Source organism: Haliotis asinina, chromosome 1, assembly GCF_037392515.1.
Source record: "Haliotis asinina isolate JCU_RB_2024 chromosome 1, JCU_Hal_asi_v2, whole genome shotgun sequence".
NCBI classification, from domain to species: domain Eukaryota; kingdom Metazoa; phylum Mollusca; class Gastropoda; order Lepetellida; family Haliotidae; genus Haliotis; species Haliotis asinina.
In genome coordinates, this window is record NC_090280.1 from 8,512,792 (window position 1) to 8,531,028 (window position 18,237).

The following is an 18,237-nucleotide window of genomic DNA, read 5'->3' on the forward strand; positions in this document are numbered from 1 at the left end:
CACTACCTGTACAGATGCCATTAGGCGTGCTAACTGCCACGGTGAGCACTTCTCTTCATCAAAATCCTGTCCAGTCTATCAGAAACAATCACAAATACTCAGACTCAAGTATACCAATAATATTTCTTTTTCTGAAGCAGATAAACTATTGACTCAGCAAACTCCTACTCCTCCCTCCACAATCTCGTACTCTGCTGCCATTTCCTCTCCAAAATGCACTTTGGACAGAGCATGTCAGACTGACATCTGCTGGGTCACAGACAAACGATCACTGACTCCAATTGCTAAACAAGTTAACAAATCTACCACGTCTGTATCACAGACTGACATTAATAGCGAACATCAGACTGCATCTAAACCAGGGCTTGGATCTGAAACTGATACAGCAAAGGTATCACAACAAACTGTAAAACTGACAAGCAAAGAAAGGAAACAATTGAAGAAGAAAGAGTGAAGGACCCTCCAACATATAGAGGTGCCTTCCCCCTTAACATTCCCTGTAGTGGTTCATAACAGCTTTGAACCTTTAGACATGGAAGTCAGTCCATCTCCACTAATCCAACGGAGAGGATCTTCCTCAGTACCAATATCTCCAGTTCAACCTCCATGAACTGTTCTTTCAATATTCTTCAGTGGAACTGTAGAGGCCTTAGAACCAATTTCAACGACTTACAATTATTAATTCAAGATTTCAAACCAACAGCATTATGTTTGCAAGAAACCTATCTCAAATCAACGGATATAGTTGATATCAAACAGTATGATTCCTACAACTGTTTCTCACCTCCAGGAGATAAAGCTACCGGAGGATCTTCAATTTTAGTGAACCATATCATATCAACAGTCATGTTTCTCTCAAGACCCCTCTTCAGGCAGTTGCAGTCCGTGTAACTCTACATATTGTTGTTACCTTGTGTTCCTTATATGTTCCGCCATCATCGTCTCTACAGCAATCTGATCTTCAGATGCTTTATGACCAACTCCCAAAACCTTGTATTATCATGGGAGACTTCAATGGTCATAACCCACTTTGGGGCAGTAGTAACACCAACGGGAAAGGAAAGATTCTTGAGGATTTCTTCACAAATGCTGATTTATGTATTTTTAATGATGATTCTCACACATATCTGCATCCTGCGACTGGTTCATACTCCAGTCTTGATTTATCTGTTGCTGATTCCTGTTTATACAATGAATTTGAATGGTCAGTCCACGATGATCTTTGTGGAAGTGACCATTTTCCCACTATATTTTCAGCCATAAACCCCAGTGATGCTGCACCGTCGTCTAGATGGAACTTTAACAAGGCAGATTGGTCTTTTTTCGAGACCTTATGTACAAGCAGATTAAAACCAGAATTCGTTCTCAATGTGTCTGATCCTATACAGATGTTTTCTGATGAATTAAACATGATTGCTGATGAATGTATTCCCAAGTCCTCTATGGTTCCACACGTTCGGAAGCCATGGTTTACTATTGATTGCAAACAAGCTAGAAGAGCTAGGAAAAAGGCAGAAAAATATTTCCGTCGGCATCCCACCGTCCACAACTTAAATGAGTTTAAAATTTCAAAGGGTCGTCGTACATTTAAACAAAGTAAACGACAGTCATGGCGAGATTATGTTTCTAAAATTAACTCACGAACGCCTATTTCTAAGGTATGGAATATGGTGAAGAAGATGAAAGGTAAAGGTTCCAAAAGGAGCGTGCACCATCTTAAGGAGGGTGACACTCTTTTAACGGAAAAAGCTGATATTGCTAATAAACTAGGTGAAACGTTAGCTAAACATTCCTCCTCATCCAATTATTCACCTACTTTTCAGAAATTTAAAAACCATCAAGAAAAAAAGAATATTAATTTTAATTCAGATAATGGGGAAGATTATAATGAACTATTTTCTATTCATGAGCTCAATGCTGCTCTTGGGCAAGCTCATGACACTGCTTCAGGACCCGATAATATTCATTATCAGCTCCTTAAGCATCTACCTGAATCGTGTTTAGAAACATTATTGAATATCTTTGACAGTATCTGGACATCTGGCAATTTCCCATAATCATTCTTATTCCTAAACCTGGCCGGGATCATACCGATCCATCTAATTACAGACCAATTTCTTTAACTAGCTGTGTTTGCAAGACAATGGAACGTATGGTTAATAATCGTCTAGTGTGGTACCTGGAAACCAACAACCTCATCACTGACATTCAATGTGGTTTCCGGAAAAATCGTAGTACGATCGATCATTTGGTACGTTTAGAATCTTTCATCAAACATTCCATGCTAAATAAACAACATACTGTATCAATATTTTCGATCTTGAAAAGGCATATGATACTACATGGAAGTATGGCATTTTCAAAGATCTCCATGATTTTGGTTAAAGGGGTCGTTTACCCCTTTTCATATCAATTTTCACAATTCTTAGAAGATAGACAATTTCAAGTTCGAGTGGGGTCTACCCTGTCTGATCATTACAATCAGGATCAGGGTGTCCCACAAGGCAGTATTTTGTCCGTCACATTGTTTAGTGTTAAGATCATTAGTTTGTCAAAGGTTTTAAACGATTCACTTGATGGATCTCTTTTTGTGGATGATTTTAATATTTCTTGTCGTGGAAAACACATGCGTACTATTGAACGGCAACTACAATTGTGTTTAAATAAAATTGATAAATGGTGTCTCGAAAACGGTTTTAGGTTTTCTAAATCCAAGACTAATTGTATACATTTTTGTAGAAAATATAAACCGCATAAAGATCCTGAACTGTTTCTAAGTGGATCTCCCATAAAAGTTGTCAAGGAGGCCAAATTCTTGGGATTAATTTTTGACTCACATTTAACGATTCTACCCCATATCAAATCCATCAAAACTAAATGCCTGAAGGCACTTGACCTGTTGAAAGTCGTTTCAAATTGTAAGTGGGGAGGGGATCAAGCTACCGTCCTACAACTTTATCGATCATTGATCCGTTCGAAACTTGATTACGGTTCAATTGTATATGGTGGAGCCTGTAGGAGCAACCTAACACTTTTGGATTCTGTTCACCACCAAGGTCTCAGACTTTGCCTTGGCTCCTTTCGAACATCACCTGTCGACAGCCTCTATGTCGAGGCTGATGAGCCATCTCTTACCCAACGCCGTGCCAAATTGACTTTACAGTATGTAACAAAATCATATTCTAACGAATCAAACCCTGCATATAACTGTGTATTTAATCCCTTGTATGAGGATTTGTACAGCAGGAAGTCTTCACTTGTTCCGCCTCTTGGTATCAGAGTGAAACCTTTCCTTTCTGCTGCTGACATTGAGCTAGAAAATATAGCTTCTTCTCGTTTACTTTCTTCTTTTCCTTGGCAATTGGTTAGGCCACAAGTTGATCTTACACTGACAACATCTAAAAAATCAGAGACTAATGAATCACAATATAAACAAGAATACCATCAATTAAAAAGTAAATACAATACCTATAAAGCCTCATTCACAGATGGATCCAAGGATGGTGGGGCAGTGGCTTGTGCCACAGTCATTGGGTCTAAGACAATCTCTTCCAGATTACCGGCTGACAGCTCTATTTTCACAGCAGAAGCAAACGCTCTATTAACCGCTCTTAAATATATTGAAAGACACCCCAAACATAAACAATATATAACCTATTCCGACTCCCTTTCTTGTCTTCAGGCGATTAAAATCATTTCTTGCAAACATCCACTTTTAATAGAAATAATTGAATAGTATAATGATCTTGCTACTAGCCAATACGACATTGTCTTTTGTTGGTTACCCAGCCATGTAGGAATTTCTGGGAACACAATGGCCGATCGTGCCGCCAAGGCAGCACTCAACAAATCTGTGACACCACTTCTCATTCCTTATTCTGACTACAAAGCTAGTATTAGATCTTACATCCGTGACCTTATCCAAAAGAGGTGGGACACCCAAGTAGGTATAAATAAATAAAATAAAGTACATGAAATAAAACCCTATATTGGTTACACTTACTTGGGCTGTCAGTCCAGATTTCAAGAGGTCATTTTGCGACGATGCCGTATTGGCCACACCAGATATACTCATGCATACCTGTTAAAAGGTGAAGATCCTCCGTTTTGTATCCCTTGTGATGAGAGAGTCACGGTCAAGCATATCCTGCTTGACTGTGTTGAATTCTCCATCACAAGGCAGAAATATTTCAATGTCAAAACCATCAAGGATCTTTTTAATAGTGTTAGTTCTCATTTACTTATTGCTTTTTTGAAAGAAATTGATTTCATGATTGAATTTTGATTAATAACTGTTGTAGATAGATATATTTTAATGATTGGTAGTGTAATTTAGCAACTAGTATTGTTAGTGGCTGTATCCTCAAAGGGGGTTAAAGTATCGTAAAATTATTGTCCTCCTGAGAGGATACGTAAGTCCCAAAACTTTCACAGTTTAATTTCCGCTTACCCGATTTTAAACGTAGTATATTTGTTCTTTTTAAAGTTGGCTAAACATTCGTACAATCGCCAGCGGCTGAAGGGATGGTGTAAATCCAAATAGGGTCCATGCAGGTAGCAAAGGTACTGTAAGACCCCATGGACCCTGGTATGGTGATCTACCATCAGTTGTCGGCAGTTTATAGCCTGTTTTTATATTGTATCGTCCTCTATAGTTGAATTGTTTTAACTTTCATTACTAGTTTTAAATATTTTTCTGTGATAGTCTAGTTACTTTATTGTCCTTCGTTGACAGATTTTTTTTAACCATTCTCTATTATGTATGACATGAATGGTTCTCGTCACGATATGGCTGAAATATTGCAGATGTGACGTTAAATGTGAACTCACTCAATTAGCATTTAAAATTTTAAATTTATTTAAATTATGCACCATAGGATGGCGACGGAAATAATGTTCTGCCTTTTTCCTTGCCTTCCTAGCTTGTCTGCACTCATCGTTGAACCATGGTTTTCTTATGTGTGGAACTACAGAGGAATTTGGTATACACTCATCAGCTATGGAATTCAGTTCCTCACAAAAACATTTAATAGCATCAGGAACGTCTATAAAACGTTTGGGATTAAGTTTTTCAGCACACAGTGTTTCATATAATGCCCAGTTAGCCTTTTTAAAAATCCGTCTTGATGATGGGGGAACATCAGATGGAGTTACAGCTTTTAATATAGTAGGAAAATGGTCACTTCCACACAGGTCCTCGTGGACTGACCATTCGAATTCATTTAATAGTTCTGAATTTGTCAATGACAAGTCGAGAGCAGAATAAGTCCCTGTACCAGGGTGTAAATATGTGTTGGAACCATCATTATAAATACATGTCATTGTCAGAACAAACGTCCTCCAGCAATTTACCTCTCGTGTTTGTATTTACACTACCCCAGAGTGGGTTATGCCCATTTAAATCTCCCATTATAATACAGGGCTTCGGGAGCTTATCATATAGAGCTTGAAGATCAGTTTTGGCAAAAGCCGAAGATGGTGAAATATAAAGAGAGCATAGCGTAAACGCTACATGTAAAGTAATTCTCACTGCAACAGCCTGCATATTAGTATTAAGTGAAACAGGGCTTTGAATAACGTTTTGTTTGACTAGAATGGATGATCCTCCAGTGGCCCTATCACCCGAAGGTGAAAAACAATGATATGCATTAAATTGACGAAGGTCAAATGTATCTGTTTGTTTTAGATATGTCTCCTGGAGACATAACGCTGAAGGTGTGAAATCTTGGACTAATAGCTGTAATTCATGTAAATTTGTCCTCAATCCTTTGCAGTTCCACTGTACAATATTATTGGAATAAACTTTTTTTTCTTTTGGGGGGATTTATTGGGGATCTACCCCGCACTCTTTTGGAGGGCGACAAGCTATGTGCCCTAGAATGGACGTTTTCAGAAACGTCCATGTCTTCAAGAGACCCATATTTATTGTACAATTGAATTTTATTTTGTGACCCCTTAGGAGCTCTGCTACTGTGTTGTTTTGAAGCATCAGGCTTTGGCTTCGGTTTACTTTTCACCGTTTGTTGACTAGCCGATGTTGATTGAGACTTTGAATGTGACTGAGATGATGATGATTTGTGATCAGAAGTCGACTTTGAGGTACTAGGGAGTGATTCCTCAGTCTGTGATTATATAGCAGGGTACAAAAGCTGTGGAGAATCGCAATTTACCCAAGTCAAGGTAGTTTGGCAGCCTGTGGATGATTTTGTTATTTTAGAGCGTGACTCCAGTGTTGTTTTTGCTACTGCAGCATAACTTTCTGGAAGATCAGATCTTTTCACTATATTTTTGGCCTCAGAAAAAGAGATATTTTGAGTGAATTTTATTTATTTCCATTTGTTCTTTCCAAACAGGACATTGTTTCGAAAATGAGGAATGGTCGCCTGAGCAGTTGGTGCATTTTTTAAAATCACTGGTACAATCTTCTGTTGTGAGTGTCTTCTCGTCACAGTGGGCACACACAACGGACAATGTACAAGTATTTACACCATGGCCGTACTTCTGACATTTAAAACATCTGAGCGGGTTCGGAATGTACACGTCAACCTTGATGTTGCAGTAACCAGCCTTCAATGATTTTGGAGCTGTCGGAGATGAAAAGGAGAACAGTATTGGTTCGAACACTTTCATTGTTTTTACGGACTGAAAAAGGTTTGACGTCGAGCACACCTTGATCTTTCATTTCAGTCATGATATCAAGTTCTGTCATGTCAGAAAACAACCGTTCACGGTCTCTGATGATCCCTTTGCTCGTGTTTAACGTCTTATGAGCAGATACAGTGACCGGAATTCCAACAAACGATTCTATGCTCATCAAATTGACTGACTGCTGCCGTTTCCCACACTCAACCTCCAGTTCACCTGAACGTAACCGTTTAATGTTCTTAACTTTCCCGGCAATACCTTGAATACCTTTGGCAACTGCGAACGGGTTCAATTTTAGAGGCGTTTTATCAGCAGATTCGATCACAAGAAAGCGTGGCCAAAACTCAATTGATCTGGACGGTCGAAGGTCATTATCATCAACATCATTTTCAAGAGGACGTTTGTTTTGTTTTTTTTTGTGGGGATTTCATAAGCCATATTAAGGGTTGAGACTTCATCATCCGAGATCCCCACCCACCACGGAGTATCACAAGGACAATGCTAAAAACAAGCGAATCTCCAGCTTGCAGCACCAAGGATACCCGGATGATATACTCCAGCAGAAAAATTAAAAGATTAATAGTTCCACCAGATTGGCCCATGAGCCACCGCCTTCTGGCATAGGACTCTAGGCAAATTTCAGAACAACATATGTCAGAATAAAAAATGTTTTAGATAATATAGCCAAGTCCAAAGTTATAACAATTCTAAATGATATTTGTGCATTGAAAAATATAACAATACTCCATGCATAGGGCTTGGCATGACCAGCCGATTGGTCGAACCGGGCCCATTCGACCACCCGTCTAGGCGAAGTCAGGGCCAAAGTGGTGTATTGAGCAACAGGAACACGATTGCAGGCCTCTATTGCCCTCAACCACCAGGATCCCCTCCTCCGCCGACACAGGGCCGCAACCCACGGCAAACGGGTTGGTGGACCAAATATCCCCCCCCCCCCCCCGGATCCACTACGGGGGTGTTGGCGAGCTCTTGGCGTTACCCAGCACCCACCACGAGGAGGTTTAACGAATCGGTTCGGTTGGTCGTCTGTTGAGACAAGAAAATATACTCTGTCAAAAAAGAAACGCACAGGTGATAATAGTACTTCAAATTCACTGCATTGTATTGTTAAATCAAACCTAGGTAATGTCCATGAAAAATCGCTTACACACATCTTTTCACGAAATAGTGATGTTTGAAATGAATATGATTCATGAGATGTGCACATGCAAATTAAACCTTTTGCGCTAAGCACGTGAAAAGTGCTGTATTTATGCACCAGAATGTAGGATATATAAGGAAGGCAGTGAACACTTTTCAGTTAGCGTGCAACGACATTCAGCGACGAATTGAAAATGCCAAGATTAAGTGCAGCTGACAGGAACATCGCTATCGGACATCTAGAAACTGGCGGATCACAGTCATCTATGGCAAGGAACTTTAACGTTCATCATACAACCATTTCCCGTTTATGGAGGCGCTACAATCAGCTGGGATCGACCGGCGACCGACCTCGGAGTAGTAGACCACGCGTTACCAACTTTAGAATGATACCCTCGCTTTAATAAATGAAAGTAGAGTAAACAAATTAAATCTTTCATTGATATGTCTCACAGAAGTATATGAACTGTGCATGCACCGAAGTATTTACACATGGGCTCAGCAAAACCCTTGCTACAACCTTCGTTTGTGTCTTGAACGCCACAGGCAACAACATTTGTGTTTAAAAAAATTTAAATTCTAGTTTAGGACAGATAGATCAGTGATTTACACAAGTAGCGTCATCAATCAAGACATATTCGGATAGTATCGAGTACGTCTAGTTTAACGAATCAGTGCTGTTGATTGTCTTCTAAGACAAGAATGTATGTTGCCGAGAACTTACCGTGTGCATGTATGTTTTAAACCCTAACGTTCATGCAGTTGAGTTCATTTCGTCAACACAGTGGTGCGACAAGAAGACTGATCACTCTGAGGTACTCACGTGGGTAGATAAGGGAGCATGCTGCATGATCAGCTTGGGACTAGGGACTAGTCCTATAAGGAGGGCAGCCTGAGGAACACTCGTGCATGGACAAGAGAGGCCTACGAGGAATGTTCTCGTTCATTCCACTCAGCGCCGGTGCAAGAGGGAGCATATCGGTTAGAATTTTCATTCATTTCGAATTCAGGGAAAATGTATACCAAACAATCGCAGGAATAAATTTATGTGATGACCTGCTCCTTTTAGACTATATAGGATACAAGTTAGGTTTAAGAAATCATGACAATGTTATTTTTTTTTAAAGCTGTCGTGTTGTCAAATTGTCATTTGCTATCTTACCATTTGCTTCTTTAACAAGGGGAAACATGACCGTATGGTTATTGCGCCACACCACTGCACCAAGAGCCATCATGAGATAAAAGAGGAAATACAAGCATTGATTCGACAAGTATAGAACAATTCAGTTCCTGCGCGTATGCGCCACTGGTGAATTGGCTACAATGGGACGTACGTAATACATCACACAATGCAATTGTTGTGCATCACAACAGATCGTGCTACATTATTGATGGGGGATAATACAACAATGAGACACTACCGATCGAAACAATCTTTAATATTAACTCGTCTTGGAAGGGTATGAATTTACAATAGCTTGGAATTACGCGGAAAGTGTCAAAATGATCATACTGACCTTGAAACCGCAAACTGAATGTTATTTTACGGGTTACCTAAATATCCAATTCCACATAACCTTTCTGGTAACCAAACGCAATAAATAATCCAATACAGAATATTTCATAAATTGACACAGTGCTAACATTGATCAACAGGAGAATGACTGTGTGTTAATAATAACGTGCCTGGCCTCATAACACACAGCTCTGATTCAGCGGATGTCAGGTGCAAACATTCATGATCCATAAAAACCGTTGGCATCATTTGAACGTATACCACTTCTTTCTGAACAGTCGGAAATGTGAAATTGAAATATTGTTACGATTAAGAATTTGCCATGACAAACAATGTATGAAATCCACCGGGAACCAGCAAATCAGAAAAAGACAAGTCATGAACATTCAAATTCTGTATTACTAATAAACAAAGAGAGCAAGGTATACTAAGTCACAAGTCAATTTCACAACACTGATCTCAATTACAGTGCAAGTGAGACAAAATCTAAGGTAATGGGTCACAAGATGCAATATAGTAAACTCGCCAAAGTCTTACTGCGAGAGAGAATCAAATATGTGCAGAATGTAAACACAGCGATCGGTCTGACAGCGAGTGAGTGAGTGAGTTAATATTTAACGTCACATCGGCAATATTTCAGCCATATCGTGACGAGAACATTTAACACGGAAATGGATAATATGTATTTCATAAATAAACCTGTCAACAAAGGACAGTAAAAAAACTAGAATATCACAGTTACAATTTAACACTACAGTGGAAAGTTAAAACTAATATTACTATGTGGACAACACAATATAAAACACGTACTATATATCACCATCGACAGAAGGTAGATCACCATACTAGGGACCATGGGGACTTTATATTTGCTACACTCTAAGTTACTAATTCAAACTTCCAAGAATAAAATATTTATCTATTTACAATTCATTTAGCAAATTTAAGTCTGTGAAAAATGAAATGAGAGGTAACATTATTAAAGTTCGTGAGTTAAAAAATTTATCCCTTTTAATGAAATATTCAATACAGTCAAGCAGGACATGCTTGATTGTGATTCTTTCATCACAAGGGATACAAAACGGAGGATCTTCATCTGTTAATGAATATTCGTGAGTATACCTCGTATGGCCAATACGACATCGTCGCATAATGACCTCAAATCAAGACTGACAACCCAAGTAAGTATAACCGATATAAGGTTTTAATGCATGTAATTTATTTATACCTACCTGGGTATCCCACTTCTTCTGCATCAGACCACGGATATAAAATCTAATAACAGTTTTATAGTCTGAGTAAGGAATAAGAAGTGGAGTCACAGACTTGCTGAGTGCTGCCTTGGCCATTGTGTTACCAGAAATGCCTACATGGCTTGGTAACCAACAAAAGACGATGTCGTATTGGCCAGTAGCAAGATCATTATGCAATTCAATTATTTCTATTAAAAGTGGATGTTTACATGACAGGTTTTTAATTGCCTGAAGGCAAGAAAGAGAGTCAGAAAAGATTATATATTGTTTATGTTTAGGGTGTCTTTGAATATATTTAAGAGCTGTTAAGATGGCGTTTGCTTCTGCAGTAAAAATAGAGCTGTTATCAGGAATTCTAGAAGATATTGTTCTGGATCCAATCACAGTGGCACAAGCTACTGCACCACCGTCCTTGGACCCATCTGTAAGGTTTTGTAATTGCTATATTTACTTTTTACTTGATGATATTCTTGTTTATATTGTAATTCATTAGTTTCTGATTTTATAAACGTAGTTAATGTTAGGTCCACTTGTGGCCTAACCAACTGCCAAGGAGGAAAAGAAAAAAGTCGACAAGGAGCTAAATTTTCCGGGTCAATGCCAGCAGCAGCAATGAATGGTTTAATTCTGACTCCAAGGGACGGAACAAGGGAAGACTTTTTGTTATACAGATCCTGATAAAGGGGACGAAGGGGACGAAAGACACAATCAAATGCAGGATAATTTTGTAATGTACTGTAAAGATAGTTTTATACGGCGTTGATTTGAGAGAAAGCTCATCGGCCTCAACGTAAAGGCTGTCAACAGGAGAAGTTCTCAGGGAGCCAAGACAAAGCATGATACCTCGATGATGGACAGCTTTATGTTGCTTTTGCAGGCTCCACCATATACAATGGAGCCATAGTCAAGCTTCGAACGGACAAGTGATCTATATAAATGTAGGAGAGTCGCTTGATCACCTCCCCACTTTGAATTAGACACTTTCAATAAATCAAGTGCTTTCAGGCATTTAGTTTTTAGGGATTTGATATGTGGCAGAAACGTTAAATGTGAGTCAAAAATCAGACCTAAGAACTTGGCCTCCTTGACAACTTTGATGGGAGTGCCATTTCAAAACAGTTCTGGGTCTTTATGTGGTTTATATTTGCAGCAGAAATGTATGCAATTAGTTTTGGATTTAGAAACTTTGAAACCATTCTCAAGACACCATTTATTAATTTTGTTTACACACAACTGCAGTTGCCTCTCAATAGTATGCATATTTTTCCCACGACAAGAAATATTAAAATCATCCACAAAACGTGATCCGTCAATCGAATCATTTAAAATTTTTGATAAATTGTTGATTTTAATGCTAAATAAAGTAACAGACAAAATACTCCCTTGTGGGACACCCTAATCCTGATTATAATTGTCAGACAGGGTAGAACCCACTCGACTTTGAAATTGCCTGTCAGTTAAAAACTGTGATATAAAAAACGTAAACGACCTCTTAAACCAAAATCTTGTAGATCCTTCAAGATGCCATGCTTCCAGGTGGTATCATACGCTTTCTCAAGATCAAAGAATATTGATACCGCATGTTGTTTATTTACTATGGCATTTTTAGGAAACGATTCTAGTCGTACCAAATGATCAAGGGTACTACGATTTTTCCTGAAACCACATTGAATATTTGTTATAAGGTTACTGGTTTCAAGATACCAAGTTAATCTATTGTTGACCATTCGTTCCATGGTTTTACAGCCACAACTCGTTAAAGAGATTGGTCTGTAATTTGAAGGATCAGTATGGTCCCGGCCAGGTTTTGGAATAGGGACTACAATGGCATTACGCCAGGAAGTTGGGAAATTCCCTGAAGTCCATTTTGAATGAAAAATATGTAGCAGTGTTCCCAAACATGATTCGGGCAAATGCTTCAGGAGCTGATAGTGGATCTCATCAGCCCCTGTTGCTGTATCTTGAGCTTGCTCAAGTGCAGTATGGAGTTCATGTAATGAAGTTAAAATTCAAACTCTTATTCTCCTCTTGTTTCTGATATTCTTGAAATTCTGGACTGTAATTAAACGAAGACGAATGTTTGGCAAGAGTTTCCCCAAGCTTATTGGCAATGTCAACTGTATCTGTCAATAAACTGTCACCATCTTTCAGATGATGAAAAGTAGGTTTGGAACCTTTGCCTTTTATTCTTTGAATCATGTTCCATCCCTTTGAAATAGGTGTACGAGAATTTATTTGGGAAACACAGTTTCGCCATGAATGACACTTATTCTGTTTAAAAACACGTGTGGTGTTGCAGAGGACTTAGGAATAGTTTCATCAGCTATTTCATTTAACTTGTCCGAAAACAACTGAATAGGATCTATAACAATGTCAAAACATTCATATTTCAATTGGTCGGAACAAAGAGTCCGAAATAAAGTCCAGTTGGCCCTTCTAAAATTCCGCCTTCTTGGGGGAGGATCATCATTAGGGTTTATAGCAGAAAGTATTGTGGGAAAATGGTCACTTCCACCCAGGTCATCGTGGACTGACCATTCGAATTCGTTATAAATATCTGGTTCTGTTAGTGACAGATCAAGTGCAGATTATGTTCCTGTACCAAGATGCAAGTATGTGGCTGATCCATCAATACATATTCATAAGTTATTATTTGAAATGAAATCCTCAAGGAGTTTACCTTTATGGTTAGTTGCAGACTTTCCCCACAGAGGGTTATGGTCATTAAGATCACCCATGATGAGACAGCGCTTTGGGAGCTGATCACATAGATACTGAAGATCGGACTGCTGAATAACCGAAGAAGGAGAAATATAAAAGAACAAAGTGTAAAGGTTATCTGTAAAGTAAGACGGACAGCAACAGCCTGAAGATTGGTTTTAAGACGAACAGGGCTATGAATAACACCCTGCCTCACCAGAACAGAGGCACCTTCAGTGGCGTTATCTCCTGGGGGTGAGAATGAATGATATGAATTGAACTGACGCGATTCAGCTATCAGTACTTCTCAGGTATGTCTCTTGTAGACTAAAAGCTGATGGTTTAAAATCTTGAGATAATAACCGTAGATCGTTAAAATTGTTCCCAAGACCCCTGCAATTCCATTGTATTAAATTGGTAGTACTATTAATGGCGGCTCAACAGGGGATCGAGTACGACTTCTCCCATGTACTGGTTGTGAAGGAGTAACCTCCATATCGAGAGGTTCAAATGGATTATGATCCGTTACAGACGTAGATGGGGTAGACGGTACTTGTAAATGCTGTAGATGTTGACATAACCTGCTTTAACGGCTTTTGGTATAGTAGACAGTCCAAACGTAAACAAGTAGGTATTTGTGTTAGTCATTTTTTTCTCTCGTAAAACGCTGTACAGACGTCACTCCTTGATGTTTCAGTTCTGTAACAATGTCTTCCTCCGACATATAATCCAGACAACGAGATCTGTGTTGGACAATGCCTTTGCAAGTATTCAATGATCTGTGTGTAGAGACAACAACTGGAGTGTTAGCGAATTGTTTTAATCCTAACAGGTTGATAGACTGTCACCTTCGGGCACATTCAATAAGGAGTGAACCAGAACGAAGCCTTGTTACGTTTGTCACCTCATTACAGACACCTTTGATGCCCTTAGAAATGGCAAAGGGATTCAGTTTCAATGGACTTCCATCTGTTGCTTCAAAGACCAAGACTCATGGCCAAGTATCCACTTCTGCGGAAGACACTTCATCATCAGATGATGTTGAAAGATGTCTACGTATATTTTTCTTTTCTTTCCACTCACCATCGAGTGTCAACAAGGACGATCCTACAGTGGAAAACAAACTGCACGATCAGAGCTACAGAGATGTTAAACTCCAGAGATACAGACGTATTTAGCTAAGATGTCTAAAAGACGAAATGTCAGGCTGGTCCGGCCCATGCCATTCCCCTTAAGAAGCTCAGAATTTAGAGGTCAGTATCTCCAGATTGGCCCATGAGCCACCGCCTTCTGGCATCAGACTCTAGGCAAACATATATAACATGAATTTAGAATGTGAACTTTCATTATCAAGGATTCAGGTGTTGGCGGATTGTTGGCAATGATGTAAATCCAGAGAATGTCCGTGTTGCAACACGGCAATCAGCCTTTATATATATATATATATTCAGTCATTTCCTGAAAGTTGGGACACCTACGGCCATCGACAAAACCATAGAATGCCCTCAAAAAAGTCTCCCGGAAGTAAACTAACAGGAAGTCAAGGACAAGCCTGCTGCGAGAATCCTAAAAATGCGGATCATCTTTTATACGAAATGTGACCCATCATAACTATTACCTAATTAATAACAAAATATACAGAAAATACACACTCGTAACACTCTCCCTCTTCAGGAAAAGAACGTTTCGCAGAATCCTACGAAGCGGAATTGCTTCAGGAAATCTGGTAGAGGCACACATGATTGTGAGTAAATACTGATTACCAGATTTAGTCTTAGGTACTGAACCCAACACAATCAATAATAACTCTACGGAAAGGTTCCTCAAAAGCCGGTATGGGTTTTAAGGGAGCAGAAGGAATTTTCTGATGTTTTTTTTCCTACACTTTGGCATGCATGACAGGTCTTACAAAATTCAGCCACATCGTGTCTCAAACTTCTCCAAAAGAAATGTGCCAAACTTTTCTCACAAGTTTTGTTTACACCCAAATGACCTGCCATGGGACTTTCATGTGATAATGAAAGTACGTGTTTTCGAAATAATTTTGGTATCACAATTTGATGGCACAATCTATTCATCCTCCGAAGAACACCATCCTTGTAGTAGTAACAAACTGGAACCTTGCTAACCTCCTCAAAAGAAACAGCCTTCTCAGCCAACGTCTGCACCTCAACATCCTCACGCTGAGCACTAATAAACTGCTCTCTGGAAAGAATGTGTTCACCACCTGACAAACTATCTGACTTATCAAGAAGTCCTGACGAGCTACTACTCTTTGAAGTCATCTGTCTCCACCTCACACAAGGAATGATCCATGAATGTACCTGACAAATCATAAATGGTATCATTCTCCAAAGAAGTCTTGGAAGAAATGCCTTTCGACATTGAACGAGTCACTGCACAAGGAAAGAAACCTGAGATTTCATCCTCCAACTTTTCAATACTAACTGAACTCTCTGGCAAAACAGTGACAATTGGATCAGCGCCAACTTTTGACCCCATAAGATCATTACCGCTCAACAAATCAACACCCGGAACTGGGAGAGAGTCAAGAACACCAACTTTCACCTCAGCTGAAATCAATTCTGAGGTCAAATTCACAAAATGGAGAGGAGCAGAAGAAATGCTACCTATACCCTGAAGCAAAACATCCGAGCTAGCTGAAGACTCATCAGAAAAAGGCAAAATATCCCTCAAAATCAGAGATTGAAGAGCTCCAGTATCCCTCTAGATAATAATGGGCTAAATGGTAGAATTATCTCCCATAAGTGACACAGAACCTTTATACACAAAATGCAAAAACACCTTCCGAACTACATAATCTGGAGACATACTCTCACAGACAAAACTCTCCTCATAACCACCTGGAAAGAAAGTCGTAGGTGCGATGGACACAAAAGCATTTGGGGAACCTGTAGCCTGATTTCTAAACTGGAGTTTGTAACATGCAGACATCAAATAACCTGGCTTCTTACAATACGCACAAACAGGATCAGAACCACTGGTAGTCTTAGGCTTAGACTGAAAAGTATGTGACTGCTTGCCACTAGAATTTGAACCTGTTCTACCACCACTGTAACCTGCATGTCCTGAAGTCTTAAGCCCTTTGGGCCAGAAAACTTAGTATTACTTACAAGAACTTAAAAGAACTCTTGTGAGTCAAACAATAATTATCTGCCAACATTGCTGCCTTATGTAAGTCATCAATCTTTTGTTCATCCAAATAAGGCTTAAGGTCAGCATGAACACTGTGCTTGGAATCTTCCATCAGCACTAACTGTCTCAAACCATCAAAATAGGTAGAATTGAAAATAGAATAGAAAATCCCTTTTGTGAGCACTTCTGAATTTCTGACGATAAGCCTCAGGTACTAACTCTTAAGCTTTCAAAAGTGTACTCTTCACAAGATCAAAATCTGAGCTTTGCTGTATTGACAAAGCTGAATAAGCATACTGAGCTTTACCCTTCAAAACAGTTTGCAATAACATAGTCCATTACTCCCTAGGCCACTGGAAATTTTCAGCAACTTTCTCAAAATGTAGAAAATACTTGTCTACCTCGTTCTCATTAAAATGTGGTACAAGCCTAGTACGCCTTGCAATGTCAAATGATGAAGAATCTCTGGGTTGAGAAGGGTTTTCAAGTTTTTTTCAGAGCAGTTTCTTTGTTGATTTGCAATTCCTTTGTCGATTTGCAATTCCTTCAATTCTAATTCCTTTGTGACTCTGTCCCTTTCCCTTCCCTTTCTCTTTCCGTGTCCTTCTCCATCTCAAACGTTTTCATTTCCATCTTTTTCAGTTCTTCTTGTTTTCTATTTTCTTGTTTTTGAATTTGTAATTGAATTTCAAGTTTCTTTATTTTCAGTTGATTTTTCAACCTTCCCCTGGCACCATTTTCAAAACATCATCTTCAAAAACTCCCTCATCAATGTAATGATTCAACACATTTTTCAAAATCTGAAACTCCAGTGAATGTCCGTGTTGCAAAACGGCAACCAGCCTTCTTATATATATTCAGTCATTACCTGAACGTTCGGACATCTACGGCCATCGCCAACGCCGTAGAATGCCCTCGAAACAATCTCCCGGAAGTAAACAAACAGGAAATCAAGGGCAGATAATTACCGGACAAGCCTGCTGCGAGAATTCTAAAAATGCGGATTATCTATTATGTAAAATGTGACCCATCATAATTATTACCTAATTAATAACAAAATATACAAAAAATACACACTCGTAACAATATACTTACTGACAACTGTAAGAATACACTTGCCGCCACCATGAAGTCCTGCAGTACATGACCATTCGCCAGCATCTGTTGTTTCTACACGAGATATATTGAGGGCTGAGAGAGTGTTATTGATGACAGACGCTGATACGTCCTGAGTGTCGCATGATCTATCTTTCAATCCACATTCAGCAGCGACATCTCCATTGGGATTAGTATACGTGTGTGCACGACCTTCCCCTCCACATATCAGCTGTCCAAAAGACCCGAGATAGTTGGAATGTGAGCAGGTGATTAACGCAGATACTGTGGAGAATATTTCAAAAGTGTGGATTAGTGATTGTTTGTCAAGCCCTTTTGTATTACTCAAGTATCGTAAATACAAAATAACATTTGCATCGATTTTCATTTAAAGGGACTCGTTAAAATGTCATTTACTGAAATGATTTCCCCAAATGTACTGAACTGACCGTAAAGTGATTGTGTCAGCAACAGGAAGGTCTTGGGCACTGCTGTGTTGGTTGTCATCCTAGGAATGGAAAATTGACACATAAAGTAGTCTAATGAACTATTAAATACGTAACATATAGACCTGTTGTAGATGATGCCGTAGTCTAAAAAAGATGTCAGCATCTAAAAAGGTTTTGGGGTACTCCTTCATTACCTGATAATGAACAAGAGCCCGATGACGGAGCATAATTTTTCTCCGGATCTGTGTATTCTTTGTGATAT

The 18,237-nt window shown here is 39.1% G+C and overlaps 1 protein-coding gene across 1 annotated transcript in view; it reads right to left on the reverse strand.

Moving 5' to 3' along the window:
* The window catches only part of LOC137287647 (uncharacterized), a 108,953-nt gene extending 90,920 nt beyond the window's left edge, over positions 1 to 18,033 (reverse strand). The window contains exons 1-2 of the mRNA XM_067820067.1: positions 17,976 to 18,033; positions 17,527 to 17,811 (exon numbers count right to left, since the gene is read on the reverse strand). Of these exons, the coding sequence (XP_067676168.1) occupies positions 17,527 to 17,811; positions 17,976 to 18,033 (343 nt within the window). The remainder of the gene's footprint in view (positions 1 to 17,526; positions 17,812 to 17,975) is intronic.
* Between the last annotated feature and the right edge of the window lie 204 nt (positions 18,034 to 18,237).